Below are 20,658 nucleotides of genomic sequence, written 5' to 3'. Positions count from 1 at the left end.
ATGTTCGTAACCCCGGTTTACAAACTGCTCATGATATTTAGCATACCCTGTTGAACGCATGTAGTCTAAATGGAAAGGACTATGCCACATATATGAAGCAATGATGTCGTTAACACCAAGCCTCTACTATAAATAGAAGGCTTCATTTAGTAGATGTTGTATACCAAGCGTCAAGAGAAATAATAAGTGTAGTGTGTGTTCTTATTTATTTATTATTTTTTTAATGAAAAATGTTATCAAGATAAAAGGGTAAAAAAAAACCCAACATTCAAGTACGATTACTGAAAAAGCATAAACAACACACAATCTTACTCAACCAAAACAAACACAGAAACTTGTCTAAAAACCATAAAGTCTGAACTCCCAAACATCAATCATCTAATCGAACAGACCAAAGCCCATGTCATCATCGGACTCCACTTTTGGCACTTCCTTCATCTCTTCCACCGGAGCACCACCACCAGAAGAGTAATTAGTTGCAACAGCAATGGACAAAGCATTCATGTAACCATTGATGAGCATGCGAGGAGCAGCTGCAATGGTTGGATAATGGATGGCTAAAGCTAGAGATGTGACCATGGAGACACCATTCGCAAACTTCTCACTCAAGTCGAATCAAGAACTTCTGTCAACATTTTTTCATATAGTTGCTCAAGCTTCAAAGTTGTCTCCTTGAACGTTGATTCAACCTGTCAACCAATAACATCACATGCCTAATCTTATTTAATAATAAGTCTCTCATACTTAAATTGTGTAACATTGTTAATATTACAAGGTCTTGTAATGATATGTCAAGTGTAAATCTGAAATAACAACTAATGAACAATATAATAAGTTTGACCTTCTGAATCTCCTCATCTGATTTCTTTTGAGCAATTCTAGCATTCTCTTCAGACTTCAGCCGAGCAATCCGTTCTTCAGTCAATAGTTGTTCAAGCTTCGAAGTTTTCTCCTTGATTTCTGAGTCAACCTGTCAACCAATAACATCTCAGATACATGTACATAATCATTTTCATTTTTAAGAGTAGGTATGGACTACTTGGACTAATTAACCACAAACATATCATAACATCCGTTCTTCAGTCAATAGTTGCTCACCTTCTGTAACATTTTTTCTAAGTTCTTTTGAGCAGTTGTAGTATTCTATACAGCCTTCAACCGAGCAGTCTGCTCTTCTGCCAATACTTGTTCAACCCTCATAGTTGTCTCCTTCAGCTTTGACTCAACCTGTTGACCGCCATCATGCTTAATCTTTTTTTTTACAAAGTAGTCATGACTATTTTGAATTCTACCACAAACATTTCAAAACATGCTATGATATTTAGCATATGTCATTTGATACATATGTAAATCTAATAAAATTTTAAATAATGCACTGTGTTAGAATACCATTTCATATATTCGCTTAAATTGCTCATAGAACATTGATATCTGCTGCTCATCACGTTCCTGGGTACATTTCTGTAAAACAAATATTGTTGGTGTGATGACTGCAACGTGGTGTCATAATTACAGGTCAAGTGTAGATTTGCAATAAATTAATAATAATAAGTTTCACCTTCAGTTCAGTAAACATCTCGTTGGTATATGGCTTTCCTCCATTATTTTTTGAAACCGTGTTTACAAGAGAAAGCAGCTTTTGCACTTGATTTGATTTCTTAGTTGGATCTTTTGTCTTGTTGTCAAAGAGAACACACCGATTCCCACACAAGTTAAGGGTTTCCTGAAATAATAAACAATTGTTGATTAAGCAAAGACAAACATAGGAATTTATATTAATATATACACAAGCAATGAGGCAATGCTATAAAATTTGTTGGGCTATGTGACTACATTACCTGTAATGCTTTGGGAGAGTCACGTAAAAACTCTTCTAAGCTCTCATCATCATCTTCAAGTTCATCCCCACCAGTGAAAACTATTATCATGTAATCGTAAAATTTTCTTCCAAACAAAGTGAGCAATCTACTTATAGCAGTTTTTTCATCTTCTGCAAAGCGACAACGAACTGAGATGACAACAAGAAAGGCATCAATACCATCCGTAGCCATACTGATGCACTTGAGAATCTCCTTCCCAACAAAATCAATATAAAAAAAAGAGTTGAACAATCCTGCCAGAGTGTCAGTGTTAACAGTCTATAAACAAACAATATAACACTAAAAAGAATATCATCAAAGTAGTTGCAAATTAATACTAGACTTGTCATAAGTAGTATACTTTTGTGGCTTAGTCAATGTATATACCAGGAGTGTCAATCACATTAAGAGTTTGGCCATCTTCCAATGCAATTGTTTTCGATTCAGAAGTAGTTGTTACAGCAGATGAACTGCGCTTTGATTTGAACATCTGCATTCCAAGGATGCTATTCCCAGTAGCACTTTTCCCATTTCCAGTCTTTCCAACCAAAACAAGAGTGTGAGGCCATATAAACTCACAATCTTCCTCAAATGGATATCCCCCCATCATACAATTTGAAAATCTATCATAAACAAATTCCAAATCAGTTTAAGTGGCATGATTGTGATGAGAAAAGTGTATATCAATGCCACCATAAGATAAATTGTCTTTTACACGTATATCAGATGCACAACACAACAAACTAGTACCAATTGTTCCATAAGCGTGTACTTGGTGAGAGAGAAATTATCAAATACATAACTTAATTTACATTTGCCTATAATAGCATGATTCCCGATCATATACTGCATTAAGCTTAATAAATATGTACATGACAACTAGAATCGAGAAAGTGTCATGTGTACTCTTCCTCAATCCCTTTCTCTACTGAAATAGAATAAAGGCGCATGCCTATATAACTGTTAAAATTACAATTATTTGCCATATAGTAACAATGTGAACAAGGTTGATGTACTAGCCTAGAGCAACAATAGTCATTAGTATTGTGATTTGATTGCAAAAAATATCATTAAAGCGCTGAACATTTTGAAGGCAATTCAAAGCGCTAGAATAAATCATGCAAAAAGTACAAAACAAATACCTGAAAGCGAAAGATCTCTAGGGTTTGCTGTTAATGAAGAATAAAAAATTTAATAAACACAAAACATGCTTGAAGAGAGAAGAAAAGTACCGGTTTTATCATTAATTTAGGATACATACACGTCTCACAAGATATGTTAAGAGATCAGTTAGGCTTATTAATTGTTATTCGTAATTATCCTTTCATAATTTTCTTTTATGTCCTAGTTAGGCTACGTGGCATGGTCTCACTCCACCATCCAAAATTTCGGCCACCTCAACACCACATTGGCACCACTTAGAAATACCCACCATAGTCGATCTAAATACAAATATTATCATACAAAAATTTCATTCGTTAACAATTAAAATAAAAGACATCATAATAATAAAAAGAGACATGACATTCATTTAAAAAAATACATGACATTCGATAAATGAAGTAGCTAGGCTGGACATCTAATTTTTTTTAAATGAAATTGGCCACAACTTTTGATTATAATGCCACATAATTCAAGTTTTTTATTGAAGAAAACCATATCATCACTCTGACCTGGAAAACCTATGAAATTCGGTTAGAATGGTTTTTTAGGAAGAAATAAAAATCAAAGTCCAAAGGAATAAATCAGAAAAGTATTAGTTAGATGGTTAAAACAAAAAAAAAATGTCAAAACGATAGTGTGGTTAATGATTTTCTTAATATTTTGCAATAGATAATGGATGGATTAAAATGGAAGTAGCCCCAGTCGTTTTAGACTCTTTACCAATAAAAAAACGGTTTATATCTTGGCATATTCTCTCTCTCTCTCTCACACACACACACACACACGTTCCTCTCCATTTCCCTTTCATCTTCGTTACTCTCTATCTCGCACATCCGCATTAATTACCACTGAATTCCTCACTCGGTCCTCCTTTATCATCCTTTTACGATGACCTCATCTGACATTACCATGATTTCTGCGAAATCAAACTAAAAAACTCTCCAATTCAACTTATAAAAATCCCAATCTTACCGATCGTAATTATCAAGAAAAAGCTAGAGAGGAGGATCTTGATGGATCTGTGCGCCGTACAGATCAAAACTGCAGCTCGATGCCCTTATATATCGAAGACTAATCACTTGTGCGATAAACCTATTTCGTCATGGAAATCAAGAAAGATGGCTTCTTTCGATGTTGGAAAGGTATGCGAGATCAGGGTACCAAGAGGAACTGTTTCTTCTCATCAATCCTTCGTCGTGCGAGCTATGGGAAAGAAGAATTCGCAGAATAACTCTGATTCATCATCTTCTGCAGGTGCGTTTATATTTTTTTTCTTCAATAATTTAGGGTTTTCTAATTTGTTGATGTGTTGTCTTTCATCTTCTTCTGAATACCGCTTGTTTTGTAAAATATGTTTTTGGGATTACCCATTTTTTTATAAAATATGTAGCTGTTTTCTAATTAAATTGGTTTCTGATGATTAAAACTACATGAAAGATAGTGCATTTATAACATAACCAGAAACGACCTAGCTTATGGTAACAAATTGAACATGTTTGAGTTCTTAGTTTTTCAGAGTTTTTGTTGATTTCCACTAATATTGATGCATTTCCCTTTTATGGAGGTTGTTTTGAATTGTCTAATAACCTTAAGAAGGATAAAGTTGTCTAGATTATCTGTACTACGAGTCATTTTCAATCACAATGTAAAATACGTTAAACACAGACAATTATAAGATTAAAATAATCAAAGTTTTTGGATGTGGCTGAATGTCACCTAATTTTTTACTTGATGAATATACTTCTTGGATGAATCTATCCATAGTGTGATCATTTAAGTTGCAGACTGTAACTGAAATTTGATCTGCATGAGTCCATTTGTGTGGACAAAAGACGGAGGATGCATTAATGAAGAGAACACATTCGCAAACAGTTAAATGAACACATAAAACCAAAGTAATATGCTGCAAGTTTGACTTTTAAAACAATCATAACCTAAAAGGCATTATCTGAAAATCTCAATTCTAAACAAGTTTTGACAGATGATCCAAATAGATAATTCAAATAATAAAACTAACAGATTATCGAAAGTTCATGAATGTGAACAAAAAGTTGGACTTCTATATATCTTCCTCTTTCACCAGTAAGCAAACAAATTCCTTACCATTCCCTATGTTTCTATAAATTCATCTGCATCCTCTCCCTTCCACCTTTTTTTTTCTTCCTTTTAATCCGTCTTCTTTACTCAAATCTGTTATCCATCATTTCACACATTGACTTTTCCAACTATGGAAACTTTTACTAAGGTATTATCTAGATAATTATATCAAATTGTGATCTATAGCTCAGTTGATAAAGTTGCATAAAATCTAGTTGACCCCACTTGATTTTGATATTGGACCTCTTTTATAATGGACCTGGTTACCAAATCAACACTCAGTTACCAATAAGTCAATTTCTGTTTTAACTGATTAGGATTTGGTGGGTCCCTTATCTGATTATAAACTTATAACTTACACAACAATTTGACTGAAATACATTTCTTTTCTGTGCAATTTGCCTTTAGTGTTAGGTATGCCCTCTCTTTTTTTTTTTCAAACTATTATCTAATTCTTAATTAACCCGTTATATTCAACTAGCAAGGCTGTGAGTCAAATAAAAATGCAAATATAGTCAACCAAAAAAAGTCAATTTAATAATTTAATCAAAAGTTTTGGTGATAGTTTAATGGGGAAAAGTCTGGTTTTTATGTACTGTTATTGTAAGGATTGAATACACATAATAAGAATAGTATTACCAACCAATTTTTAATCTGGTTAATATATTTATTACACACAGTAGTAACAAATTATAGTTTTGGTCCATTTTTAGGCAATGTATGATTGTCTACACAATATAGCAACATACTTTAAATTTTCGTCTTGTAGTTGCTGCATACATACATACCTTCTTTGTTTATATATATTATGTATACAAAGTTACAAACACACATATGCATCTATGAACCTATATACATACACACATATGTATATATACCTTCTACTCACATACATACACATAATACCTAAATGTATACATACATTCACATATGTATTCATTTGTAAGTGTTATATTATATATACATAAATCCAGGCAATGGGGATCATTCTATTCCAGAAGGAGAGGGCCTGAAAGGAAACAATCCCACTGAGCCTGAAAGCAATCCAAAATCCCATTATAAAGCCACAGACTGGAGAGAATTTAGAGCAGTCCTCTACCTCAATCAGCAGGTAACATTTCCAAATCACACTCCATTTTCCTTACCTAAAATATCAACACAAAACACTAGAATTGACTTTTTACTATGCAGTCAATGCTTAACAAACAAGATGAAGGGGTAGTTCATGAGTCTAAAAGTCTAGGGTCAAAATGGGCCCACCCCCTAAGCGCCCCAGAAACCGGCTGTGTCCTTGTGGCAACAGAAAAGCTCGATGGGGTTCAAACATTTGAAAGATCCGTTGTCTTCCTACTTGGATCTGGGACCCGCCACCCACAAGAAGGCCCGTTTGGCGTAATCATAAACCGCCCGCTCCACAAAAAGATCAAAAACATGAAACCCACAAATCTCCATTTAGCAACAACATTTTCCGACTGTTTGTTGCATTTCGGTGGGCCCCTTGAAGCCAGCATATTCCTGTTGAGATCCGGGCCCAAAAAAACCGTTCTTGATTTTGAAGAAGTTATTCCGAATTTATCCTTTGGTTCTCGAAACAGTTTGGATGAAGCTTCGGGTTTGGTGAAATCCGGGGTGCTAAAGCCACAAGATTTTAGATTTTTTGTTGGGTATGCGGGGTGGCAAATTGATCAGTTGAAGGAAGAGATTGATGCGGGTTTATGGCATGTGGCGGCATGTAGTTCCAATTTGATATTTGGTGGGACCCAGAGTTCTTCTTTGTCTTCTTCTTCTGATGGGTTGTGGGAGGAGATTTTGCAGCTTATGGGAGGAAGTTACTCGGAGCTTAGCCGCAAGCCAAAGCAGGATTTTTAATTGGAATGTATTGTGAGTTGAAATAAAATGAAAGGAACTATTGTATGTGTAGTCTCGAATTGTACAGAATGGGTCAATGTAGAAAACTTTTTCCTTAAACTTTTATATGAACCTTTTTATGCTCTACTTGTAGTTATAACTTATAATCATGTTTTGTGCATTTAACTTGCAATATTATACTTGGGTAAATAGGGATTAAACCCATGCCATGTTGGCATTTTAAGGTTTCTAAGTTGCATGTTGTCTGAATTGGTAGAAAAATGTAAGTTGGTTGCTATTATGGATACAAAAGTATGTTGCTTGTTTTGGTTAAAATGACAAAATATATTGCTATGTAGCGCTACTTAACCTGTTCAACTCCCACCTGGTTGGGTAGGACAAAGATTTGTAACTTTTATTCAGTTGATATGAGTCGCAGTTCAATATACCTTAAACATAGTGTAAGGTGCGTCATGTTCATAACAAGTGGTTCTTACTTCTTACGTTGCAATCACCATCAACATGTTGCTATAACACGAGGAGAGGAATCATTATTATGTAAACCAGAAAGCGACTGAATCTCTATTTCAAACATTTCAACTTGTGTTTTTTACAATGGTATGCTTTACTTATTTATTGTTTTAAGCCTGAATAATTCCTTCCAGCCACACAACAACAACATACATCACCACCGATTCCACCATGAAACCCGCAGCTTCACCCCTTTGTATCTTCGTTCTATTTTGCCTTATGTTTCACAACAGCCGCACTCCTTCACGTTCAAACATATCATCATTTGACTCCCATGAAAGTAAAATTCCATCATGCCATTCTACTTTTGTTCTTGTCTGCTCGTGCTCTTCGGACTGCAGCTTGAACATGTCTTTCGTGTTCTTTCAGCATGTCCTCCGTCCTTCCACCTGGCATCAACGGTCCAGAATACTCTCTGTTTACACTCTTTCCTTGCCCCTGAAAACAACTCATAATCTGATCAAATGCTCTTCTTCACATAATACACTGCAAAAACAAGTAAACATGGTAAAGCAAAATTACAGGGTTATCAAGCTTCATGGGATCTGCTGCTTGATGGGTGTTAGACATCGGTCGCTTCATAGCAGGATCAATCCGTAAAGGCCCCATCCTTAAACTTGTACAAGCATCGTCGTTTATATTCTTAGAATATCCCGCAACTGCACTTTGATGGATCTCCGAGTTGGAATACGAGAATCCTTTCTTCACGTTTCGATTCTCCCCTTGAGCATTGAAGTTTCTCGCATTCATCGCCACCTGTGCTTTAGATTGTGCTTTCCATTCGACAACACCAACCCTAACAGATTCAGGCACATGTCCTTTCATCGCTTCAGCTTTCCGCCTGAAAAATCCAAAATTAGGTTCGTATACAACAGAAATCGGACAAATCCATGTCGTTTTAGGTCAGATATTTACCTTCTAGCTTCCTCTGCTCGATACCTGGCATCAAATTCTTTGCTCGGAGGGTATTCCGGTAATTCCGATGGATCACAAGGAAGAGGGCTCGTCGTGAAGAACTCACTAGCGAGTGCGGAAGTTGCAGTACCACGTTCTTCTGGATCGATTGCAAGGAGGGTATCCAAAAGAGCCAAAGCAGAAGGAGGCATATGCTGTTGAAATATCTCAGAAACTCTACGATCGTAAGGATGTTTAGGTTTAAAACTAGTCGCATGAGGTAATCTTGATTTCATCCAATATTCGTCTGAAGGTGAACCACAAAGCTTGAAGATCTTATGTATTTGTTCAACCTCTGTTCTTCCTGGCATGATAGGCCTTCCTGTATAAAGCTCTGCAAGGATGCAGCCTGCACTCCACATATCAATGGAGACACCATATGATGTGGAACCGAATAAAAGTTCAGGAGCTCTATACCATAAAGTTACAACACGGCTAGTCAACGGTTCTTTTTGACCAGGCTCAAATCTTGCAGCCAAACCAAAATCTCCAATCTTGAGAATTCCATTGTTGTCAAGTAAAATATTTGAACCCTTTAAATCTCGATGCAAAACACCACGATTATGGCAGTGCTCCATTCCACGAAGAAGTTGTTGCATATAACATTTAATCTATACACGTAAATACAAAGATTTTCATTATAGAAGAATATGAAAGATTTTGATTATAGAATATGAAGAAATCAAGAAACCTGTGGCTCTGTGAACTTTTTGACTCTTGCAGATGTTAAAAGCCCAGCAAGATCATGCTCCATATAATCAAAAACAAGATACAAACTCCCTGAAAACTTTGAAGTAACCAAAGCTTGAAGCTTCATGACATTCGGGTGGTCTAACCTACGCAGGATACTAATCTCCCTGGCCATAAAACGGACACTTTCTGGATCCATATTAACAAAACGTACTTTCTTTATAGCAACGATTCTATCATTTTGCAAATCACGTGCTTTGTAAACACTACTATATGTGCCTTGACCAATCTGTATTCAAAAAATTATCATATTCTGTTACTAAGCTTGTTTAGCATGAAGCATGAAGCATGAAATATGAGTAAATAAAATGAGTACTAACTTTGTTTAGCATCTCATATGAGTCAGCACTGCGTGGGGTCCATCCGTGTACGGCTTCTGGAGCAACTGAGGTTAGCCATGAGGGCCATTGGGCTGATTTTTGTGCACCTTGAGTGCCACCTACTATGCTTTTAATCTTTTGCATTCTTTTTGAACCAAGTACCCTTTCAGATAGTGATTGTTTATGGCAATCTTTTGTCTCATTTTTACCATGTTGTGAAACACCCTGTCTCTTTGAAGGTGCAGCCACCTGTACATCAGAATATTTGCTTTCCTCTTCTTCACAATCATTTCTATCCCTTCCGCAGCTTGATTTTGAGCATATCCCACCCATTTTGCTCCTTTTTTTTTAAAAAAAAAAAAAAAAAAAAATAGATACAAGGGTTTATCTCGATTGAGAATCAATTTTCAACAACCCAAGTGTGGAAAACTTCCAGGATTAGACCTTTGTGTTTTCTTACAGCTTTCATGAAGCTCTTTTGGGGAAAACAAAATGCAAGAAGCTTTTTGAGCTTCCCACTTTCCCAGAATTTACAATTCCAGGCTTTTTTTTCTTACCCCAAAGGAAACGTGGGTTTTCTTTTCTATATGTTTTTCAACAAAAAATCTCAAGAAACTGAAAGATTATACCGAAATTTTCAAGTTTTTTGGTGTAATAGTTAACAACATACCATTTTGAATGATTCAGATCAGTGCTACCAGGGATGAAAACAGATTGATTGATTACAATCAACAAAAAAAAAGAAATTAATAACGGAAGGGAAGATATGTTCAGAACACAAACCAGAAATCTTGCATCAGATCCACACAAATTAAATCATATAAATATGTATATGAATAATTTGTATGTGAAATCTGATGATTGGATTTCTGGTCGTTTCTGTGAGATAACCCAGAAGGTGATTTGGGGGTTCCAAAAGCTTTTCCCTTGCTGGATTTTGCTTCGTATCTGAATTTTATAACAGATTTGACGAAAGCATTTTTCTGAAAAGCCAAAAATGGAAAACTTATAAACAAATACAACAGCATTATTGGATACCCATCCATTATGATATAAAGAAATTAAGAGCATACATGTTAGTTAAATAAAACTGGATAATAGTTTAATTACTTACAGAAAAACATGGAAAACTAGGTTCCGAAATTAAGGCCATTGTTAAACAGCAGAATTGAAACCCTTGAAATCAGCTCAACCAAAGATTTTCTTTTGCAGATAGATTGTATTTGTGAGGAACGGTTTTTATGGCGGGAACAAAAGTACTTCTAGTTTAAATACCTGTTAGATTTACAGAGTTAGTCCTTTAATTCTAAACTTTTGTTATTTTAGTCCTTGTATTCTCAAAAATATTCCTTCTGCTTAGAGTTTTTTTTGGTTTTGTGCCTAACAAATTTATTAAACAATCATTTTACTCTATTAATTATACTTGAACTTCAAATGTTTATTATGTTGACTAATTAATTAAGGTTAATATAAATATTCTAGAATATTTTTATTTATTATCGTCAAGAAATATTTCTTTTAAAAATATGACATGTCTTTAGGAAATTAATGACAAAATAGATGAAGATTTTTATAAAGTATTTTACATAGAGAATGAACTCGGAATTTTTATTAAAAAGGTTGGTGGAAAAATAAGTCTTTCTAAAATTATCAAATTTGTCGTAAGATGCTTTTGGTTTTTATAACATAACATGACAATAATCTGTCTTGGGGACAGTGCCGGTAGCGTCATCCAACATCCCACTCCGTCACGACACCAGCCTGAGAAGGCAACACGTGTTCCTCGCATGCATGACCACCACCACCTTACTGCCAGTAGCAACAGCAGCAGGCAGCTCATTTCTCTTCTGGATTCGTCGTCACTCGCCGCTTTAATTTTTCATAATCATTGAAATTGTTTATTATCTATCCAACCATCCACTCGATCTTCTCTATTTCTCTCTCACTCAGCAAAGCATATCTTAATTTGTAAGGTGTTTGTTTTGGTGTTGGTGACATATGGTGATGATGGATACGATCAATTCTGTGCTTAATTGGGTTGTACCACCTGCAAGTCTAGTGATGCTGGCCTTCTCATGGCCGGCACTTACTTTCATCAACACCTGTGAATGGCTTTACTATTCTTTTCTTTATCATGAAGATATGTATAACAAAGTTGTCATCGTCACCGGAGCTTCTTCTGGAATCGGCGAGGTATGCTCTCAGTTCTTACCTACCTATATATTCGTTTAACAATTAACTGCTGTTTTCTTCAAAATCTAGTTTAAGATTCAACATATGTAGTCATATTATATTATTGCAATGGATGAAATTTGGAGCCGAAATAAATTTATATGAACTCAATTTCAATCTTGGAAATGATTTATGGAGATTTCTTGCTTCCTCCCTTTTCAATTAATGGGTTAGTATTAATGTATTATGACGTCGTGTAAATAAATAGACCACATACGCAACAAAAAAACTTTAAAAAAAAAAGAACTCGCCATCCGTGGGACTCGAACCCACGACCACGTGGTTAAAAGCCACGCGCTCTACCAACTGAGCTAGAACGGCCTGTTTGCTTTTTTTAAAATTAATTAAGTAATAAATCATAAACCATATAAGCACACACTCAAAAAACTAAATATCATATAAAGACCAAAAAATATAAGTCCGCCATCCGTGGGACTCGAACCCACGACCACGTGGTTAAAAGCCACGCGCTCTACCAACTGAGCTAGAACGGCTTCTTGTAAACAATAAACAATTATAGTTTCTTAAACGAAAATGAACATGATTGCCGGCGTTAACAACTATCATTTCCTTTTTCCACAATAACCACCGAGTTTTACCGGTACTGAAAAACAAACTGAAGATTATTTTTCTAGTTAACCATGATTGGTTGATAAAAATCATGGTTAAAAAGCAAATAAATAGAATAAATTCGAAACCATGATAGTCTTTATAGAACTCAAGCAGTGGTCAGCTGAAGAAAAAAATAAACTCTAGTCAAACATAAAAATATTCTTTCTGATGTTAAAAAAAAACATACAGTGGGTTCATATGGACTATTTGATTCTGCAAATCGTAATATTCACTCATATCAAACAAGTCGTTAGTGGGTTAAAGCCTAAAGGGTGTTTGAATGTAGGATTTTAGATGATTATGGGATAAGGAGTCATCAAATGATGCAGATGATCCTTTCCAGTAAAACAGATCGAATAATCATAAATTGAGTTGATGTGAGTAGTTGCAAATTCATCAACAGGTTTTCCAACGATTAATAATGAGTGTTTGAACAATAGTGTTTTTATGTGCATAGGACGCACATCATGCGAGTATAGTGGAGGTTCATGTTTATAACATGTGCTATTCACTAAATGTTATTATTGCTTTTGTATACAATTTACCGTTCATTCAATAATTTTTTTATTATACTCCTCTAATTCTATTTTAACTTCAAATAATTATAACTTTTCCGGCTAATTTATCTTATTAGGTTTGTAAGCGTTTGTATAATATTTGTATTATTATTATTATTTATTTGTATAAAATATATAATAATTTTATCATTTATATCTTTTCAATAAAAAGGAGTGGATATAGTATCTTTTTAGTTTTGCTTGTTTGTGGCATTTGATATATTAAATGTAACAAATTAGATTATGGGTTTCATCAAATACATAGATTTGCATGAATTGGTTAATTTAGGAAAAGGTTTTTTTAGAAAAAGGGTCAACCAATGGAATTGTTTATAATAATAGATTTTTGCTAAATAAAACTAATTGAAATCTATGTGACAAAATAATTATTTTTTAGAAAAAGGTTAACTTGAACAGATAAAGTAACAAAAAAGAGATTATTGTAGAAGATGAGAGGCGTCCTAGTGAAATGAAAATGACTTTTATAATAAGTTGGTGGTGTCTGTATATGTAATCTTAACACCTCTAGTATCTGGTTTGGGCTAAATTGAGAAACATAGCTCACCAATAACTCAATAATCAAGCACACTGTGAGTTTCAAATATGTTGAGTTTTTCATTGTTATCAGCAAATCGCGTATGAATATGCAAAGAAGAGAGCAAATCTGGTATTAGTTGCACGGAGAGATCACCGACTGCATGGAATCAGCGAGAATGCTAAACGACTGGGTGCACCGCACGTCTTAATAGTGGCTGCAGATGTTGTCAAAGAAGACGAGTGTAGGAGATTCGTCAACGAGACCATCAGTGTTTTTGGACGAAGTAATCTATTCCTCCATTATTTGTGCATAAACATCATTTATCCATACAACACTTTATATAAACAATCCTAAATAGAAAGAGAAAAGAAATATTTCATTTTGTTTTTTATTGTTTGCAGTTGATCATCTGGTAAACACGGCAAGCTTAGGGCATACTTTCTATTTCGAGGAAGCAAATGATGCTTCGGTGTTCCCTATATTGTTGGTATAACTCAAACTCGGCTTAGGGACATTCCGATCAATGAACATTATCTAACTTCTTAATTGATGGACGTCATACACTTATTGCTAAATTTCAGGATATCAATTTTTGGGGGAATGTTTATCCTACATATGTGGCTCTTCCATACCTCCGCCAGAATCACGGGCGGATTGTCGTTAATGCTGCGGTTGAGAATTGGTTACCTCTACCAAGGATGAGTATATATTCTGTGAGTGCATTCCGGTTGACAAACCGATTATGTTCCTTTTTTTTTTTCAATTTTTATGAACGGGGACCACATTTTAACTCTAGTTATCTTACCTTTTGCTTGACTAGGCGGCTAAAGCTGCTCTAGTGAACTTCTATGAGACTTTGAGGTTGGAATTGAACGGTGATGTCGGAATCACAATTGCTACCCACGGCTGGATTGGTGCCGAAATGGCCCGGGGGAAATTCATGTTGGAAGAAGGCGCTGAGATGCAATGGAAGGAAGAACGAGAAGTAAGTTACCTAAAATGCTAGCTTATAGTATATTAGCGATACCCTTATGACTATTAGCAACTTCCTTAGGATTGTGGTTAATGTCCCCAGATAAAAACTGCAACTTTTTGTCCCGCCCAAAAATTGGAAAGTAATTGCACAAGGACTTGCCGATGATCTCTTGTCTGTGCAAAAGATGTTACCATTGAAAGTTTGTTCGGTCTATAATCCAGTTTTGTCTGAAAGGGTCTATTTGGATGAAATCGGTATACAATTTGTGTTTGTTTGTTATGATCGCAAGGTGCAAGCTGCGGGTAGTCCTGTGGAAGAGTTTGCAAGGTTAATTGTATCGGCTGCAGTGCGGGGGAGTGCTAATGTTAAATACCCAAGCTGGTACGATGTATTCCTTCTGTACAGGGTGTTTGCACCAGACGTATTGACATGGACATTTCGGTTCCTTTTGTCTAACCAAGGGGTAAGGGCAACGTCTTTTATGGGTACGGGGAGACCTCTTCTAGAAGCTTCATCACCACCAAAACGACTTCTCACTGGAGGAGAACCTCGTACCACCCAACACATGTCTCCTCGACTTCAGCTAAGGCAATTGGACGAATAGGGCAGTTTGTGTTTGTAAATGATGTTTTGAATAATCATGGTCGGGTCGTTTGTAGTGATTTTGAAGTAATGTTCTCTTATCATATTTTCTACCTCAGCATAAGGATTTTAAATGCATAATAAGTCGTACCGATTTCACTCCTGCAATGTTTCTAAGTCTTAGCAGCCGCGGCGTGAGATTTTAATTCCAGCGTAGATTGAGCTATTCGTGGACATTAGTATTTTATGCAAACCAATTTGTGTGATTTATACATATGACATGAAGAACAACTATTTTTTTGTATAGCTTGCTTGTAGGTAAAAAAAATAAAAATAAAGTACATTGCTTATATTTATGTTCAAACCAACATATATAACTCAATCACAAACTTTGTGAAACTGTTGGAAACACAACAAAACGGATGTATACCTTACAAGTTTACCTGTCAGTTTGTTTTCACACTGGCTCGGTAATAATGCTTACTTGATGTTGGAATAAAGAAAATCCAAGAAGCCTGTCCCCTTAAGGATCCCTTTACCAGTCAAAAGTTCAAAATCCAAAAGCAACAGGAACCCGATAATGGCTGCTTTTCCATTTATCAATTCGTTTTTATTTGTAAAACCAAATCCTCCAGACCCTTCATCAACCACCATTCTTACCTGAACACCAAAACAGATATAGTGGAAAAGTTCTTAGAAGTACAATGCTATAATTGGTAGTTGGAAACAAAGTTAGTTACCTCATCCACGTTGACATCAGTAGCGGTTATACCAGGTTGAGCCTTTCCACTAAACACGATTTCTGCAGATGCAACCGATGGTGCTGATCTTCCCATGCTTATGTAGATATTTTCACCATCAACTTTTACTGGATAAACAAATAAATTACTTAAAGCGGGTGTCAGCACTCTTAACACAGGATTCTTTGGAAACCAGTCTTTGATGGAACCATTTCGCAAATCGAATGTGCTATCAGTTGCTGGGCACACGATGCACCCCTCCTGCACAACATTCTTAACATCACTCACAAATGGAAGAACAATTGATGTTGTTAAACTAGTACATTCATCGATTTCGAAATCGACCTAGAAATTTTGGGGGAAATTAGGGGAAAGCAAAACCTGGGTGAGCTTAGCATTGATCAAGCCTTCACTATACGCACCCTCGGCAGGTGATCTATTCTCGATAGCAAACACCTCATCTTTATACCACAACAGGAGAATCTCCTCTCCATTTTGTATTATCACTCTCCTTTCACCTTTCGGAAGCGCCGATACTGGCACCACCGGTATCCAATTCCTTGTATCTTCAGAAACGCCTGAGGACGACACATCCGCTGCCTTGCACGTTATCCCATTTCTCCGGAGGGCCAGAGTTACATGCTTTCCTGGTTGGCAATACTGATGATGCAATGGTAAAAGTGGTAGTTTCCGGCGGTGGTGTTGGGTGTAAGGGGAGGAAAGGAGGCCAGAAGCGAGCTTGGCGGCGGCCGTAGCGGCCATAATTGATTGTTACGACGGTTATGGGCAGTGGGCGTTTGACGGAGGAGAATGGAAAACTGGAAATTGAGTGGATGAATGGATCTGCATCGGCATATTATCCAAAAGAGAAGAAAGAGTGGACTGGTCTCCTTGCCATACGTACAGGTTCCATAGCCACATAAACTAGATAACCCAATATTTTATGTACTTTGGGTTAAAAAAAAAAAAAAAAAAAAAAAAGACAAAATTGCAAATGTACCCCCGTCATGTATTTTTTGGGAGTTTTGGTTCAAATCATGATTTTTTTTTTGCTTCACGATCATTTTGAACTAGTTTGTATGTGAAAATGGTTCATCCGCAAATTGAAATGACTAATGTATTTTTTGGGAGTTTTAGTTCAAATCATGATTTTTTTTGGCTTCATGATCCTTTTGAACTAGTTTGTATGTGAAAATGGTTCATCCGCAAATTGAAATGACTAAATTGCCCTCTTAATATAATTTTTCTATTTTTTTCTATTTAATTTAATGTTTTATTAATAATAAAATGGGCCCACACCCTATTATCTCTCTCTCTCTCTCTCTCTCACACACACACACACACGGTTCTTTCTTTCTTCTTGATTTCCGGCAAGACCACCCACCGAAAACGGTGTTTTTCGGCCACCAAGGAAGACAAACAGCTCCCATCATCCTCTTCCCTTTTTTTGCGACAATCACCACCTAAACACCCTCATCTTCTGTTGCTAATTCTTGATTCCTTTCTCCCTCTTTTCTTCTTCGACTCACCAGAAAAACAAAACAAAAGAAAGGAGGCTATTGCCTCCATTCCAGCCACCTGTGATGGTAGCTATGTCAAGGGGGAAGGGAACCCGTTTTTACGACGATCCTTTTGGCTTGACTTTGTCGTCGGCAGCCACAGATCGAGGGGAAGGTAAGCAACAAATAGTAGCACCGAAAAATGGCAGAAGGGGCTGCGTACGTCGACGAGGGGCAGTAGTCGGCGTCTCCGATGAGCAAAGGGAGCAAGGATCTTCGAGGGTGTTTTGCCGTGGAGTCGATGAGCAAATGGTGGAGGGGATATTTTCTCTTCGGCGAGCCCTCGTGGGATCCTTTCTTGTCGTCGGCAGTAAAGAAAAAGAATGAACAAAGTAGCAGTAGCAGCGTCGGACAGGGGGTGTTTGGATGTTGTTGTTCGACAGGAAAGAACGAGGGAGGATGGGAGTCGATTTTCCGGTGGTGAATCACGAAGGAAACAGAGGCTGCTCTGGCGGCTTCCCTTGGCTTCTTTCTGTTGGATATAGTGTCTAAGTCCATAACTTTATTTGGTATGTACTTGACCCGACCCGGCATGGTCCATTTGGGTTGTATGGCATTGCAATACTTGGATAGACTAAATGAGAGAATAAGGCACTTATGATTATTAATATATTATAAGTTCTAATATATTAATAATAGTATTATTTAATTAGTATTGATCAAGTATTAATCTAGGATTAATTTGGTGATCAAAGTGAGACTAATTAAATATATAGGGTTGATTATGACAATCATCAATTCTTTTATGGTGGATTAATGATCCATGGTTTATGGGTTATGGATGTAACCAAATGGAGCTCCATGGATAGTCCATGGGAGTTACAAATCCATGGGTCATGGGAAATCAAGAGTCATGACAATTAAGGGCATTCATGTGTAAACCCTAATTGTGACAACACTATAAAAGGAACCCTATGGCTAGCAAAATGGTGACCTAGTGGACCTAGTGTTACTAGAGAGGGCATAACCGATTTTGAGTGCTAGAAGTATTATCTCAAGTTATTCCAAGTCTTGTGGTGTTGTGTGAAGCATTTGAGGCACAACATTTGGGGTGCTAGGCTCACAAAGTCTTGAAGGAACCCAAGCAACAACAAGGTATGTATTTCTACTAGTTTTTATGTTTTATGTAATCCCCATGCCATGTTAGTTAGGAAATAACCTTGAAAAAGAAATTTGCATGTATATAGAGAAAACATAGATTCAAGGTTATTAGGGTTGCATGTACACTTAGGAAGTGTTAGAATGCTCAAAACCCATCAGTGGTATCAGAGCCAGGTTTGTTTTCTGTATACTTGATGCAAAACTGCTTAAAAATCGAAAATTCTGCATTCTGACGACTGGACTCGCCGAGTCCATGGGGAGGACTCGCCGAGTCCATGAAAAAATTCATTCTACTAGCCGAGTAGAATAGTGCACTCGGCGAGTAGGAGCGTGCTGGGCAGTTTTTTCGAGTTTTGTTGCTGGAAATGGATTAAGATCATTATCCCAATCTGTTTTGGACTTGTAAAATCTGTTTTTCAAAATGATAATGATTATGTTAACCCATTTTACATGACTTTTATCAATTTTCAAGTATTGTATATGTTTATATGATTTCTTGAAATTGCTTGACATGAATTTGTGTTCTTATGAGTTTTTAGAAGATCATAGGAATTATGTGTAACCACCATGTGTGTTTAATTCATGATCTTAATGGCTATGATGGTGTCCATAACTTGTCCTCAAGTTATGGATAACCAAGAGTCACTTCTTTTAATTATGATTAAAGAACTAAAGAGGTTTCATAAAATGAAGAGTCTTCATTTTTATGAACCATTAAAACTCATAAGTTACAAATTGAAGAGACTTGGAATAGTTTCAAATCTTGCCCTCAAGTTTTGGAATTTGAAAAGTCTTACACTTTAATACTTTAATTCCAAATTAAACCTTAGATTTTTAAAAGGTTTAAAAATCAACACTTATACTATTATTATAATTTTATTATATAGATATGTATAAGAATATGTCATTCTTACCGTTAGTAGGCCTCATTCACGAAGCCGGTCTATAAGGGGGGTATAAGGTTGTTGCCTATAAAATGGTGACTTAATGGGTGTCCACTCTCACCCACCGCTTCCTTTATCGGTGGAGGGTCGTTAGCCGAACGGGTAGGATACGACTTTAAATACTCGTTAAAGTATAATGAATTATAAAGTAACTATACATTATAAATTCCCAATCTTAGTTACTTTAGGAAAATGTGAAATTGGTGCTAGCCCATAAAATTACACTTTGTACCTTACCAAGTCGTTAGTGGAGCGTGTGTGGTTAACCGGCACACTAACATGGACTAGTAAGAGTGGCAAAGGGTAACTTGACCTTATTATAGATCGGTGGAGCGTGTGTGGTTAACCGGCACATCGATTAGGTAATATTGTTGAGGGTACCAAGTCAATTTGTATGGTTATTCACACCTTGTTTGTGATCCTCGGCATCCCAGTCACAAACTTGAGAGGGCACAATCGAGATTCAAACATGCCATTGAAAAGTTCAATGTATCTCAAAAGATCTAGGAGTTTAAAAACCAATAAAACCTAATAATAAAATATTTCGTTCTTATGGTGGAAATTGGTAAATCGTCATTTACCTACCTTCAAATATTTTATAGTATGGATTACGGCATCCCTCTTCCAACTATAAATAGTTTGTTGGATCCTAGCCTTAATATTTCATTTGGGTGAATTATTAAGGATTCCTAATCTAATGAAACTTGTCTTTCTTTCCTTTCAGATGTCTTCCAACAATGCTTCTGGCTCAAACCCAACAGGCTCCTTTTCCCTTATAAACTTGTGTGGTAAGGTCATCTTTGATGGATCCAATTTCAATGAGTGGATCAGAAACATCAGAATGATTACCCGCTATGAGGACAAAGAATATGTCCTCGATAGGGAGCTTAAGGTTGTGAGTGAAGCCACTGCTACTCCTGAAGAGTTTGCGAAGTTTGTTGCACATGAAAAGGATGCTACTAAAGTAGCATGCATCATGATGGCCACCATGACTCCTGAACTTCAAAAATCCTATGAAGATTTCTACCCCTATGAGATGCAACTGGATCTGATGGAAAGGTACCATCAGAGCGCGCGTCAGGAGAGGTATGAAATCATCTCCTCCATGATAACCGCAAGGATGAAGGATGGTGAACCCATCACCGGTCACTTGCAGAAGATGCAAAGGTTCGTTGGCCGGTTGCTGAAGCTAAATGTTGACTTTCCTGAGGAAATGGCGATTGACATCATTCTCCATTCCTTACCTCCAAGTTATGATCAGTTTCGTATGACTTATCATATGAACAAGGAGGAA

At 36.4% G+C, this 20,658-nt stretch overlaps 5 protein-coding genes and 2 non-coding genes across 7 annotated transcripts; 2 read left to right on the top strand and 5 right to left on the bottom strand.

Moving 5' to 3' along the window:
- Positions 1 to 1,143: 1,143 nt before the first annotated feature.
- On the bottom strand, positions 1,144 to 2,466 carry LOC145113476 (immune-associated nucleotide-binding protein 9-like). Its single transcript, XM_079049560.1, has 5 exons — positions 2,247 to 2,466; positions 1,839 to 2,113; positions 1,559 to 1,723; positions 1,390 to 1,461; positions 1,144 to 1,251 (listed from the first exon to the last, which is right to left on the bottom strand). Exons 1-5 carry the CDS (start codon positions 2,464 to 2,466, stop codon positions 1,144 to 1,146), a joined length of 840 nt encoding a protein of 279 aa, XP_078905686.1.
- Positions 2,467 to 3,896: 1,430 nt separating this feature from the next.
- On the top strand, positions 3,897 to 7,115 carry LOC145118887 (electron transporter, putative (DUF179)). Its single transcript, XM_079054572.1, has 3 exons — positions 3,897 to 4,277; positions 6,095 to 6,231; positions 6,312 to 7,115. The coding sequence occupies exons 1-3, from the start codon at positions 4,037 to 4,039 to the stop codon at positions 6,987 to 6,989; spliced, it is 1,056 nt and encodes a 351-aa protein (XP_078910698.1). The 5' UTR covers positions 3,897 to 4,036; the 3' UTR covers positions 6,990 to 7,115.
- A 247-nt stretch (positions 7,116 to 7,362) lies between these two features.
- On the bottom strand, positions 7,363 to 10,541 carry LOC145118983 (putative serine/threonine-protein kinase At1g09600). The gene is made up of 6 exons (XM_079054652.1): positions 10,194 to 10,541; positions 9,524 to 9,863; positions 9,145 to 9,432; positions 8,415 to 9,064; positions 8,022 to 8,340; positions 7,363 to 7,937 (listed from the first exon to the last, which is right to left on the bottom strand). Exons 2-6 carry the CDS (start codon positions 9,854 to 9,856, stop codon positions 7,791 to 7,793), a joined length of 1,737 nt encoding a protein of 578 aa, XP_078910778.1. The 5' UTR covers positions 9,857 to 9,863; positions 10,194 to 10,541; the 3' UTR covers positions 7,363 to 7,790.
- Positions 10,542 to 11,452: 911 nt separating this feature from the next.
- On the top strand, positions 11,453 to 15,228 carry HSD5 (hydroxysteroid dehydrogenase 5). Its single transcript, XM_079054423.1, has 6 exons — positions 11,453 to 11,716; positions 13,553 to 13,745; positions 13,864 to 13,949; positions 14,044 to 14,175; positions 14,283 to 14,447; positions 14,728 to 15,228. The coding sequence occupies exons 1-6, from the start codon at positions 11,522 to 11,524 to the stop codon at positions 15,040 to 15,042; spliced, it is 1,086 nt and encodes a 361-aa protein (XP_078910549.1). The 5' UTR covers positions 11,453 to 11,521; the 3' UTR covers positions 15,043 to 15,228.
- Positions 12,004 to 12,076, bottom strand: TRNAK-UUU (transfer RNA lysine (anticodon UUU)). Its single transcript has one exon. It is a non-coding gene; the product is annotated as a tRNA-Lys (tRNA).
- TRNAK-UUU (transfer RNA lysine (anticodon UUU)) lies at positions 12,177 to 12,249 on the bottom strand. The gene has a single exon. It is a non-coding gene; the product is annotated as a tRNA-Lys (tRNA).
- Positions 15,229 to 15,339: 111 nt separating the features above from the next.
- LOC145118795 (Rieske (2Fe-2S) domain-containing protein) lies at positions 15,340 to 16,662 on the bottom strand. Its single transcript, XM_079054487.1, has 3 exons — positions 16,142 to 16,662; positions 15,761 to 16,021; positions 15,340 to 15,680 (listed from the first exon to the last, which is right to left on the bottom strand). The coding sequence occupies exons 1-3, from the start codon at positions 16,520 to 16,522 to the stop codon at positions 15,501 to 15,503; spliced, it is 822 nt and encodes a 273-aa protein (XP_078910613.1). The 5' UTR covers positions 16,523 to 16,662; the 3' UTR covers positions 15,340 to 15,500.
- Positions 16,663 to 20,658: the final 3,996 nt, after the last annotated feature.

This window comes from Lactuca virosa, chromosome 1 (assembly GCF_052849685.1).
Source record: "Lactuca virosa cultivar CGN04683 chromosome 1, Lactuca_virosa_CGN04683_v6, whole genome shotgun sequence".
NCBI classification, from domain to species: domain Eukaryota; kingdom Viridiplantae; phylum Streptophyta; class Magnoliopsida; order Asterales; family Asteraceae; genus Lactuca; species Lactuca virosa.
This window is presented reverse-complemented; position numbering and strand designations above follow the sequence as displayed.